Genomic DNA, 12,786 nt, shown 5'->3' with positions numbered 1-12,786 from the left:
CTGCAAACTATTCGTATTTATTTGAGAGCATGCACAACAAAAGAGGGAAGTTGTAGGAGGCTACGACCAGCATTTAGCACGCAGGTCTGGTGAATGAGGAGTTATTTCCAAACTGAAAACTCAAATGGATAGGAATATAAGTAACTCAACCGGAGTTGGTGTGTGACCTTGTGGAATCCCTCTCGCTAGCGTCTATCTTCGATCAATTCGGAATTCCACTATCTGAGCTGCTTGCCTAATCCCAATAAGATCTAAACAATACCAATCATCTACCTTCGTTTTCAAACGAAGTCGGTATTGTGAAAACCGCTTCATTTGCCTATTTTGGTCGTAAATCGATTGATTAGCACCCTGATTTAGCTCGATCGATTTGTAAATCGTTTGCGTCCCTGTGATGCATATGTTGCAGATTAGACGATCGATCTATGGGAAACCAGTCGATATAGACGCATTTGGAGCAGAATGCCCGCCTTTTACTGGGCAATCATGCAGCCTGATGATGCGTATGGATCACAATCGATTTAAACCCTGATTTGTACTTTGAGTAATTTTGCGATTGAGATCTAATAAGGGGCTGCTCCAGGTGGGCGTTTTAGCCGGTTCTTACAATAAATTTATTATAGATTATTCGTAACGTCATCCCATAACACCAAACAATACAAGCCGAGAGTTATACACAACAACAACACCGAAAAAAAAGCGAGCTACAAACCTGAACTAATCAAAATCTAGCCATAACATAATAGCCTGTCCACTGGCAATGTTCGCGAAATATTTTTGGGCCGTAGGGCGTTTGAAGGGTAGTGGATTCATGAAGATGACATGGAGGGGTACTCCGCTTGTCATGAATGGCCTGAAGATCATGTTCACCTTATGTACCCGTCGGTGTAGGGGTTGTGCGCCTTTAGGGTGTCCCGAGAATTTGTCGGGCTTGATCACGGTCTGAGCCGGTGGGGGATTTGGTTGATGCTACCGTTTATACGCTTTACGCACCAGTTGTTTGGGCGTTGATCAACCTTAACCCCTCAATTCCCGGACTATTTACGAGGTGTATAGTTTCCCCTGCTCCAAATATTAATATATTCGAAATTGTATGGAGTAAACGGTTGCTACCGCTATGTCACTGGGATAGTACAGGTTTCGTGTGGGGCATAGATTTGTCAGATCCAACTTAACCCTTTCACGAGTATCCTCAATAAATTGTAGTATACAACTCATTGATATTTCCTTCTAAAAGGGCGCTCTAGGCGTCCATTTACAAAGTTACGGAGCCTTTTCGGTGTGTCTCATGGGACATGCCATCTACTACGGTGATTTGCAGAGTACATAGAATGTTTGCGTATGACTTAGAATTTGTATAGACAATGATTACATGATGATTACTCTGCGTACCGATTATGATTTGTTTTACAAGAAGGTTAATTACTAGCTTGAACCTGTGCAAAAGGGCACAGGATGCGCCCTTTAAGAGGGGGTACACTCTACCGTGTTTTGGAAAATCATCTAAAGGGCGCTTTCTTTATCCTTTTACCGCGAAAGGGTTAATTGACTCTATGTAGGAAGGTTTTTAGCACATAACACCACGCATGGTGATAAAGAGAGTATAACCGTCCGTTTTATCGGGTTGCCCGATTTTTTTAAATGTTACACGTGATCAGTATCATTTCATGAAATGCACCACCCAGTGGAAACAAAGCAAAATGCAGCTTCAATTAACAATTTCCTGCACTTCAACGAATGCTTAGCCTACGCCTCATCACCAGCCATTCCCTCTTCTTCATTGTCAGCGCCATGAGCAGCGTCCGGCATCGCTTGCTCATCTGCCGCACTTGCCTCAGCACGTCGTCGGCGTTTCTTTCATAGGCGAGATGGCGGCGGGCGGTTGCGAATCTTGTGCTCCTGGAACAGGTGCCGCGGAATGGTGTTTCCGCTGTCTCAGGCGTCGTAGCACGTCTCCGCCCCCCTCTCACTACATTGCAAAGGTATGTACTTCTCACAGTTTCAACGTTAGAAACTATCTGGCGATTCATAGATACATACAATAGGTAAGGTTATGTTGGATCAGAATTCTTTGCAGCGACTCGTATATTGACTTGTCAATATAGTACGTACCTCGATTGTTGCGTAGGCCTCTTGGGTGTCAATCGTCTGATGGTGCTCCATCAGTGTCTCGAAGAAGGCGAAGTGCTTGGCGGGTCTTTGGTTATTCGCCTTTCGGTACTGACGGAAGACTATGAACGCGGTCACTAGCGCCATGTCCAGCAGGCCTAGAAATAGCGTTTTATAGTACTTGTGCGACTTGTAGCACCCCTTGATGCTGTACCTCTAGATCCGGAGCTGGCCGAACGAGCCTGGGAAATGAGAGCGCGGTATACCGATATACCAGGTTCGGCAGTTGCAAAGATCGATATACGAGCTCGATATATCGATATACCGAATTCTCGGCTATATTGTTGGTAAATAAATGCGAACCCTGGCAACAACGGTTACGACTCTGACTCGTTTTCTAGCTCTTTGATTGGTTGAGCTACCAGGACGGCCGAGCCTTCGAGTAAAGCCGCACGCGTTTCTATGCGCGGTAGCTTTAAGAGAGCCTAGATAGCTGGCGCGAGGCGCAGTTCTCTAGACTTGGTATCTATCTGCCTCATTCCCACGTGCATTGCCATTAGCCATCAGTACCGGAAGTCCCGCTGTGAATGCTATTGAAGCACTGAGCCACGCGAAGCCAAGGGCGTAAGCCAAAAGACGAACGAAACCAGGCGCTACGTGAGGAAAAGTTCTCGGAGCTACGATAATCAACGAAACAAGAGGTCGCGTAAGCGTTGAGACGATCGGAACCGCTGCGAAAGAAGAGAGCGGTAGCAAGCGCTACCTCACAACTTAAAAGATCAACAAGGTAGTCCGCATACCAAGATGCCAGCGGCCAAGTGCTTCAACCTCGACCTCGACAGCAACCAAGAAACCCTCCCTCCCATCGTACTGGGCTTCCAGGTCGGGCAGATACCGATGGCGCAGCGCCACTCCAGCCGCGGTGCGGCCGATCGACCAGAAACTACATCTGCTCTCGCAAACGTAGCAGCCGACGATGGACCCCAAGATGAGGCAATGCAGCAACCACTACCCCCTGCGTTTTCAGCGTTCGAGTCGCTGTCGAGACGTACTCAATCAGATGCTCAATAACCACATTCTGGACCGGGCTTTGACACGACACCACACGCCACTGGGCTAGATTCTCATCATCCGACTGTCACTTCCAGCAACATGACTATGACGACATCCCCACGAACCCGGACACTAGTTCAAATGGCGCTGGCCTCCGTGATTGCTGAATGGGGAAATCCAAGTGTGGTGGCTCGTGGGGTGGCTAGTCATACATGTCCTGCTAAATCGCGCGATACGGCACAATATGAAAATACAGACTCTGTCGGTGCAACAATGCGATATGGCAGCGATTCCCAAGTGGTATATGCAAATGGACCACTGCAACCTGCGCCCAACCCTGTCTTCGATGCATGATAGTCATGATCTCGCAACATTTCCCGCGTGCGTTAGGGAAGCGGTTCTGAATTACGAGCTACTGCCAGGCTGCTCGTTGCTCCCTCCGTCGGCCAAAAAGCGCTTGCTGATTTTCAAGTACGGTGTTCGCGTGAGCACCAGGATTGACAATGTAGATGGAATAAGTTGGATCTGTTTAGCCAGTCAGGACAGCAGAGACTCATTCACGCGCATTTCGTTGAGTGGAGGGAAAACATCGAAGGCGACATATCATTTGAGTAGTGTTCACAGTGTGATTTCGGACAAGACAGCTCTCGAGACTACGCGAAAGAGGGCACATTATGTTGAGATTTCCCGTATTCAGGCACCGGCACTGTGTCGCGGTGACGCTAAGCGGCTTGGACTTCTGCTGGAAACTATGAGGATTGTGAACCCCAATCTGCCATTCTGCTTTGGAGAGTATCCCGAGTCACATGTCATCAAAAATATCTGCACGACGGCTGAATTCCAAGCTACAGTGAACTCTCACACCGCCACGCACTCTATTGTTGAGCTCTACGCTGCTGGACTGCAAGAAGTCGTTGGCTTCCTACGCGACAACCGTGTTGGTGGAATGCCCTGTTTTGTTGCGGTTGCAGAATTTTACAGTTCGAAGCACACTGGAAATAAATATCTTGGGTTTCGTGTGTACCTCATTGACGCTCAGTTTCAGTTCAAGTCCATTTTGCTGGGTGCCCGTCATTTTCGACCTCAATATGGGGAACGTGACCAAGGAATCCGAGGGCCCTTTCAGAGGTGGATTAAGGTGATTCTCCACGACTTTCAGCTGGAAACGGAAGATTGCTTTGGTGCTACCACCGTAAAGTGGATGATGACCCAGAGCCTGCACCTCCAATGGGAGAGGTGTATCCCTCACCTAGTGAATGCAGGTACCAAGAACGCGTGTGGAATGACGCGAAACAGCAACAATGTGGCTATGTCGGAGCTGATTAATCGGATCTCACGCACGATTTTCCAGGTGCATCGTACTGAGAAGATGGACGACCTAATGGAGCAGGTGATGTTGTTGCTGGGGAAGGGAAATAGCACCACACTGGTTGCGTATAACCGCGCCGGTTCATGGGACTTGCTGGGTGCATTCGAAGGTTTTAGGAGAAGGGGGGGGGCGTTGCGACGATGGTTTGCCTAGCGCCTCGCGAAAGCGATTCGAGAACGTCAACTGGAAATTCCCATTGATTTTCCTCTCATAAACGATAAAGTGCTTTTGGAGCAGATTCTTTCCCTACTTGCGCCAATCGAGCTAGTGAACATGCGCGCCCAAAGCGAATCAGCGAATCAAGTCGATGTGTTGCCTACTCTGTACGCGCTGCAGACTTCGGTTCTCGCCCTCAACGAACCCGTGCAGCGCTTTGATTCTACCCCTCGTAACCCTGTGGTGATTCAACCAACCGCATTGATGCCGTGCGCCAGGGCCATCTCTACAAAAACGTTTTCAAACGGTACATTGACAAAAAATACTACCAACTGGAGCGTTCGCCTTCGAAATGCAGTATCTACTCATCCCGCCGTGAAGCACGCCGGTGGGCCAATGGATCGGATCGTGGCTGCTACAGCAGCCAATGGTCGACGAAGAAATCCAGCAGCATGTCGCTAAAATTCGTCGCTGGTTTTGCTGTGCCATGCTCATCAGCTCGAATTGAGCGAGACTTTGGCAACTGCGCGCAAATGGTTGGGGGCTTCGGGCATCCACCAGTGGACACAATATCGACATGACAAGCTTCTTACGGCAAAATCGGCAGTTTGTTGACGTCTGTCAGTGCCCGAAAATTGCCCCCAAGACATCAAACGACACATCCCCACGAATGTGAAAGGTGATCTAGACTCTACTGCAAGCTCTCGGGTCGAATGGGGTACGATGATCAACGAATTTTCTCAGCTCCCCTATCGGATAGCGAATAGATGCTTGATGGTGGTTATACACCCTCAAACCCTCAGGATAGTCCTAAATACCAATGCATCTTTTGATATTGCTTCATTACGTGTATCACAGATATACTTCCCCTCTCACCTCTAGCCGAGTTTCTTCTTCCTGGGGGATTCCTTCAATTGCGCTTCTCGTTGTTTTTTCGCTGCAGCTAGCCTTAAGGCTTCGAGCACCGAGTGCGGATCTTGCCGCGTACGTTGATGTTTCCGATTTAGATGGAGGGGGGGGGCATTCGTTGCTTTCGCCACCTTCGCTGAAGCAGCCTGTTGACGGAGATTCACCGCAGCACGGTTGGCAAACTCGTCATACGGCACAAATGCGAACGGAGGTGTCGAACGAGGTCGCCATCGTTGGTCAAACTCAAGTCATTCAATCTTCCTGACGTCTCCATAAGCGCTGATGTACAATCCCTACGCTCTGGAAATTTTGGGGTCTTTGACACAGCCTCGCCGTCGAAGTGAGCCTCATCAACGTGTCCACCAACGCAGCTACCAAAAGCTGCGTTTGCATCATCTCGTAAGAGCTGCCAATGTACGGCGGATTTCTTCTCTGATGTAGATCTGGAGGTACTCTTGTTTTTCAGCTAATGTTTCTGCAGTAGCGTGCTCTGCGACTTCCTCAACGCGTAGTACTGCAGTTTGAAGAGCTTGTTTAAGTTGCTGATCGGCCACACTCGAAGTCAATCGGGCTTGTTCAGCTTTGCAATAAGTTCCCAGCTTCTCTTCCAAACTTGGGATGTGAGCTTGAATCCGTTCGGACACCACATCCTGGATATTCTGGCGCCAACGTCGTTCTAGCAGCTCTGCATGAGCTTGTATTCGAGCTTGGGCGGCGTTTTCAGCTAAGCACCTAGCCTCATTCACGTGGTTGCGCAGCTGTTTAGTTTCTTCCATACGGCGATAATGTGCTTCGCTCAGCTTCTCATCAACTCGCTTTCCTGCGCTAGCTTTTCCGCTGCGTGCACTGCTGCCGTAATGGCAGCCCCTTCAAGCTCTTGCGAACGGTAGAACGAATCGTCAAGTTGTTCTTGTAAGTATTGTTCATGCGCCTTGAGAAGCTTCTCCACCTCGTTGCTGGGGTAGGTTTTGATACCATCGGCACGCGCAGCAACATAGTCTCTGGTTTGCGTCTCTAGTTGATGTTGCGCTTGCTCAAGCTTCTCAGAGATCGTGCCCTCCCAAGCAACGCGACACTAGCGCGCGACAACCCGGGCGTTGTCTTGCGCTGTGTGCTACAGCACGTATCGCCTCTCCAGTAGACGCCTGTTGTAACGCATCAGCGTTGGCTTGTGCCGAACAAAATGCCCCTTGTAGCTGCGCTCATGTCCTCGACTTCGGATGAAGAGATGCTGTAACTGTTGCTGGCTGAATCAATTGAGGCTTAAGCCTGACCAGGCGAGTCTTCTTCCATTGAGCCAGATGAGTCGCCGGCATCGCTAGACGCCTCATCGGCACTCAAGCTCGGGTCGAACTCACCGTCGTACGCGTCCTTAGTGCTCAAGATCGGGTATTGGTAAACCTCCGGTATCGTCCAGCTAAATGCCGCCTCGTCCTCAAGGCACGTCTTGTTCAGCTTGGTCAAGTCGCCATCGTGCTGCACGAAAGAGGAAAGGACGTACATACGACAAGCTGGCTCGTTATTGCTGTCGATGAGACTGCTACCGGACGCGTACTTGAAGGTGACGAGCTCCTTCTTCTGGCCGTCAAGAGCCTTCAACAAGGCCTGTGCATACTTCGGAGACGATATCGGATCCAGTCCATCGCTCATAAGCAACACGTTGGCTTTCTCGGGGATTTTGGCGGCCTTGTTCCAGTACTCGTCGCGCTCGTAAATGATGCCGTTCCCTTTGTAGTTGCCGACCTTGAGCTTGTTGCACGTTGGCGACTTTTCCTTAGAGAACGCGCAGTACGAGGGTACATCCTTGTACGCCAGCAAGCTGTTCATACTCGTACCTTCGAAGCGTGTCCTGAGCTCCTGACCGGAGGGTGAAGGCGCTTCCCATATCTCCGAGAAGTCCACGAGCATATCCAGCACGATGGATTCGGAGCCAATATCCTTGGCGGTGGGGTTCAAGAACCGGTTAACGGTCTCAATGACCTTGGTCAAAACGGCGACGTCCTTCTTCGCGCAACGGAACAATCGGTATACGATTGGCGGGATGAGCGTTCGCAATTCCATGATTAGAAGTAGTTCACCCAGCAGATAGCGAAGCACAAACGATGGCGGGTCCTCGTCCTGGCCGCTTTGCACACTTCTCAGCAACTTGGCACACGTCGCTTTCGGATTCTTGTCGAGTTTCATCATCAATTGTTGCAGAGTGGCCTTAAGTCCGTTCTTCTTGAAGCGCGCGTTGCACGAGCTGTCTTCTGAGCACAAAGCCATGAACGAGTCGGCAACCTCATCGAACGCGCCATCTACATCCGACAGGCTGTAGAAGTTATCCAGCGACGTCGTGGTGACCCTGTCCAGAACGTACCCCGTCACCTCCGGAGGATTGAGATGCATCACGCGCTCCACCCAGATCGTACCGTAGCTCACTCCGTACAAGGTCGTACTGAAATCGTTGCCATACTTCGAGATGAAAGTCGTCAGGTCCATGGCAGCGCTGGTGGTCGAGAAGGCCGCGAGGTCCCCGTACTTCTCCTCGAGTTCCTTTGCACATGCAGGGACCAGTTCCAGATCCAGATCGACCAAGCTTGACGACTTGGCTTGGGCCGCACACTTCAAGGGCGTACTCTGTCCAGCCCCGCGGTAGTCCATCGTGTACACGTTCGCCTCGCCCTTCAGTTGCGAATACAGTATCATTATCGGAAGGTCCACTGGAACACAACCGCCCACAGCAAACGTTAGTCCTTGAAATCATCACGTGCTCCAACGGTCTTGCAGTACTTATGCAGAGAGTCCCAGTAGTACGGGCCACCCTGAACAAGCCACACGTTTGGAGCTACATCGGGTTGTCGGTTCGCAGCGGGAATTCGCCTCACGAATACATCAACTGTCGAGATGGCCGAGTCGGGCGTTTCGCAGATCCCGGGGTGGCACAGCGGCGCAGCGTACATGGTGCATTCCGCCTTATTATCCCTGGAACTACCGTCAATGGATTTGTCACTTGTGAGGGGGCAAGGTGTCCAGGTTAGGTTAGTTGCCGCAGACACTTGTCCGAGAGCCAACGCCAAGGCGATGGCAGGGTAGAGCAGCATGGCAGAGGCCAGGTTTATTCCTTGTGTTGCTGGTTGCTGGTAAATTGGAGCGTGTCGAAGACCTTCGCTCTGCTAGATTATGGCTTGCAGCCACCGCGCGCGTCCATCCAGCCTCTTTCCAAGCTCATGATCACGAGCAATAACGACTTCAGCGATTGCGACGCTGTATGTTTTCCTTGAAGATGTTATTGTTCTTTGCAGTTATTTTGCCGACCATTTTAGACGCTAAATATGGCAAAGCCTCACAGCTGGAACGAAGTTAGCGGTGGAGGTATTCCCGCAACGTGCCACTTGTCGCAGTAGGTATCGCTGTACACTCATCTAAATCAATACGTTTGCAGAAGTAGCGCGTAAATCTTGAGAGCTTGTTGTACTTCCTGTGCGAGGTACATTAAAATATGCAGTTGTACAGCCGGGACTAGCCCGGGGACGCCTGTACATGTATTAAACGTGTACAGACAACGACGGATAAATCCGGCACCACTGAATGGCATTCTCCATAGTAAATGTGCCAGAATTCTCTGTCAGGAACGATAGAGATTGTACAAGGCAATGACATAAAGTACACGTAACGGAGCATAAAGTACACACAAATTTATAGAAAGTCCTTAAAACCATATGGAATACAAATGTCAAGTGTAAATCCCGAAGTTGATTGGCTATCTGAATTACTTATTGTAAAAAGTACAACATATGTGTGCCGGGTTTTGCGTTGCCGTATTTATCTGTACACGTGCCTGTCCTCCTCGTGGGTGATGAGTCGGGGTCGCCAGTGTACCAACTTTGGACCACAAACAACCTTCTATGGGACAATGGCAATCTAAAAAAGACGAGAACAACCACAACAGCTGGAAAGTGATCGTCAACAACCACTTTTCCGGTCACTAGCAACCTGCACATTCTAACTGTACTTTCTCAAGCATCGTACCGGTACCGGTAGCCAGATTGTCAGTTCCCAAGCTTGATCTGTTGCTCTGCCTCATTGCCAGAGCTGTTAATACCGGTACCTTACCGGCCATTTGCAACCCAGGTTGTATTTCTAGAAATCGCCACCTCTGATTGGCCAGCTGCATGGTATCGACCAGGATTGTTGCTTTGCAACTCAACTCCTATACAATCTGCAAGTCACGGTAGCAAAACGACGCCGTATGGGAGACAGTATACAAAACACAAGTGAATTCGTTTATGCAGGGTTGCAAAGCGTTTATCACCGTGGCAAGCCGTGGCACCGCCTACGGCGGCCTGGAGCTTTCCATGGCTGGTCGAACCAGCTCATACTGTCGTACGTGCACGTAGTAGGAGGTCACGTCGGAGCCGAAGGCCTGTTATGGCGGCGGGGCTACCCGTAGAGCTAGCTCCGCACCCTCCTGGTGCTGCTGCACAACCCGTACGATTTCATGCAGGCTACCTCTACCACTTCCTCATCTACGGCTACTAGGTAGAATCAGAGGCACACTCTATCCAGCTCTCACTGAGATGAGAGAACGCAGGTAAACTGTGTCATCATTTCAGACATCTTCACACAAATAAAAGCCAGCCCGCCAGACCTACCGCACAGTAGCAATCTGCGTGAAATGGAAGCCGTCCCGCGGCTACAGACTCATGAAATCGGTATGGAAGGACCCCGCAGCAGTACTGCCTGCACGCGTGAGCTGTTGCCGCTCTGTTGAAGAAAGTTAAGGCGTTCAAGGAGTACAAGGCCGTGACCAGTTCTCGCGGTCGGTACTGCACCTACGAGAGCGACGCTAGTGTATTGCAAAGAGGTTCTCGCAGTCAGTACTACATGCACAAGAGTTATTCAGCTCATTTCACAGCGCGTTGCTCATAAAGCAACCTCAAAGGGCTGCAGCAAAGTGACACATTACCTGGTACTCCATTTTTAACCAATGAGATGACGGTTGCAAAGCTGGTTGCTGAACTGGCTGGTATTTCTACAGTATTTCAAAGCACGGCAACCATACAAAACGTTGACCGCAGCGATGACCAGCGCTAACGTGTAGGTGGCTCAGCTTAAACCCCTTGATTCACAATAACTCGCGCGAGTTAATCTGAATTTCTTGATTCACAATAACTCGCGCGTGTTAATCTGACGCTCAGACTTTCAAATATTCGAATTTCATAACCTTGGTGTAATCTACACGAGAATACTGTCGGCCAACAGCTCCCCACACAACACAACAAGCCAGTACCTTTCGAGAGTTTGCGGAGAACCTAGCTGCAGCTGTCCCCACCTCAGATGTCTCCAAACCACACCTGGACGAAGTTAGCCGAGTTCCAAGGCGAAGATGCGTTAGTCAAGTTTCGCTGGTAGCGATTTTGCTGTTCTGCCATATTTTGGGTGATGATTTGCCCCGGGGACCACTCGATGGCTGAGCGGCGCCTTCGCTGTCAGAGTCCAGACTGCAAAGGAACTGTTAAATGTGCAACGCTCTGGAAAGTGCATGAGTGCCCGACTTCGAAGCGGTGGATTGCGTACACAAATGGCCAGCCACACGCGCGTGAAGACATAGCGTGTTCGTTACCTCCTCGCGCCAAGGTGACACGTGAAATGCGCGACTATATCCAGCGAATGGACGAAAACGCGGTACCACCACGCTTAATCTGGAGCAACATGCTTCGTGCACCTGAAATACCGACTCCAGTGCTTGGGTTTCCGACGTGCCCTCAAGTTCTGCGTAGTGTCAAGTACAATCGATGGCTGCAGGGGTCTAAAAACTCTATTGTCAGGACGAAGGAGTTAGTGAAGGCGAAGGCCTTCGTTGCTGGAGTGGATCCCGACACCGCGTTTGTGTTTGGAAATCGTGAAGATGAGCACGGCTTCCCTTTTGTTGGGAACGGGGAAGATGATGAACCGTTGATACTTGGAATCACGAGCTTGAAGCTAACGCAAAACATCAGTTCGCTACAGGATCGCGAAGCATTTCTCATTTTTCACTTGGACGCTACTTTCAAGCTGAGCGACATCGGTTACCCTGTTGTTACGTGCGGTTTCACCGATCGACACCGAAGCTACCACCTAGCCGCGCTTTTCATTGTTAGCCAAAGGACCCGACGCGAATATTACGAATCGATTGGAGCTTTCGCACGAATTTTCAGGACCCACATGAAAAGACCACTTCGAGTTGACGTGATAATGGGCGACGCTGAAGAGGCCCAATTGAACGGACTGCGGGATGTTGCAGAATGTGCAACCTGTCCGTACCTGATGTGTTTCTTCCACGTGATGTACAATGTACGCAAGCGAGTGCGACACTTACCAGATTCGGTGCGAGCTATGGTGTATCGTGGTATTCTTGACATGCACTACACACTCAACCAAACCGAATTTTGGGAGGTGTGGGGGCGTGTATCTCAAGAGTGGCAATGCGATAGAAGGTTGCACGTCTTTTTGACATATTTCGCGGCACAATGGATTCATAGCCGCTTCTGGAGATGGCAGATTTATCACTCTCCAGGGGGGTACGCTACAACCAACAACCCATGTGAAGTGTTTAATGCCAGCATCAAGCGCTATACGCAGCGCAAGGCAGCGGATACGCGCCGTTTGTTGATGAAGCTACTGACGATTGCAGAAGATTATTCGCTGTGTGTACCACCTCCCATGGCATCTGGACCAAACGCCCCGCCTCAAGTTGCAAAGCAGCTGGCCCGAACGTTAGTGTCGACCAACCGAGTCGTCGTTTACGCTACGACCGAGAAGTCGGTTGTTCGCGTGCTGTATCATTGCGGTGATCATTTGGAAGGTTCGTGACCATGCCAGCGGAGACGCCCCCGATCACATCCAACACGGCCACGGTCGCCGCGGAAGCCTCCGAGACCATGCTGTAGCCCGTCATTCGAAGTAGTACTCCCGGGTCGCGGCACCATTGTGGAGTAGCGCCCTCGCAGAAATCTCGCGAATGCGATCTCGCACAAACTCGGCGCGTCTGGATAGCGGTTGCGCCGAGCAAATTATTCCCGGTTGTTGGAGTAGCGTATCTTCGAAATACAGGCCCAAGTCTTCGCTGGCTTCGGAGTTGGGGGTTCTTGCGTTGACGCTTGTTCCTTGTCGTAGGGCGTCGAGCCTTGGGCGTGCGGCGTTATCGGGCCGGCGTTTCCTCGGCGTTC

General features: G+C 50.4%; 6 protein-coding genes across 6 annotated transcripts; 3 read left to right on the top strand and 3 right to left on the bottom strand.

The window, feature by feature from the left end:
• Positions 1-2,061: 2,061 nt before the first annotated feature.
• PHYSODRAFT_532905 (hypothetical protein) lies at positions 2,062-2,325 on the bottom strand (the record flags this gene model as incomplete). The annotated part of the gene is made up of 1 exon (XM_009540509.1): positions 2,062-2,325. A coding segment is annotated over one exon (264 nt), but the record flags the coding sequence as incomplete, so codon positions are not given.
• Positions 2,326-3,733: 1,408 nt separating this feature from the next.
• Positions 3,734-4,879, top strand: PHYSODRAFT_374834 (hypothetical protein; the record flags this gene model as incomplete). The annotated part of the gene is made up of 3 exons (XM_009540508.1): positions 3,734-4,259; positions 4,335-4,628; positions 4,698-4,879. Coding segments are annotated over 3 exons (1,002 nt in total), but the record flags the coding sequence as incomplete, so codon positions are not given.
• A 1,109-nt stretch (positions 4,880-5,988) lies between these two features.
• PHYSODRAFT_307615 (hypothetical protein) lies at positions 5,989-6,372 on the bottom strand (the record flags this gene model as incomplete). Its single annotated transcript, XM_009540507.1, has 1 exon — positions 5,989-6,372. One exon carries the CDS (start codon positions 6,370-6,372, stop codon positions 5,989-5,991), a length of 384 nt encoding a protein of 127 aa, XP_009538802.1.
• A 538-nt stretch (positions 6,373-6,910) lies between these two features.
• On the bottom strand, positions 6,911-8,538 carry PHYSODRAFT_371549 (hypothetical protein; the record flags this gene model as incomplete). The annotated part of the gene is made up of 2 exons (XM_009540506.1): positions 6,911-8,298; positions 8,346-8,538. Coding segments are annotated over 2 exons (1,581 nt in total), but the record flags the coding sequence as incomplete, so codon positions are not given.
• A 2,506-nt stretch (positions 8,539-11,044) lies between these two features.
• On the top strand, positions 11,045-11,401 carry PHYSODRAFT_380153 (hypothetical protein; the record flags this gene model as incomplete). The annotated part of the gene is made up of 1 exon (XM_009540505.1): positions 11,045-11,401. A coding segment is annotated over one exon (357 nt), but the record flags the coding sequence as incomplete, so codon positions are not given.
• A 27-nt stretch (positions 11,402-11,428) lies between these two features.
• Positions 11,429-12,175, top strand: PHYSODRAFT_379546 (hypothetical protein; the record flags this gene model as incomplete). Its single annotated transcript, XM_009540504.1, has 1 exon — positions 11,429-12,175. A coding segment is annotated over one exon (747 nt), but the record flags the coding sequence as incomplete, so codon positions are not given.
• Between the last annotated feature and the right edge of the window lie 611 nt (positions 12,176-12,786).

This window comes from Phytophthora sojae, assembly GCF_000149755.1.
Source record: "Phytophthora sojae unplaced genomic scaffold PHYSOscaffold_15, whole genome shotgun sequence".
Classification (NCBI taxonomy): domain Eukaryota; phylum Oomycota; class Peronosporomycetes; order Peronosporales; family Peronosporaceae; genus Phytophthora; species Phytophthora sojae.
This window is presented reverse-complemented; position numbering and strand designations above follow the sequence as displayed.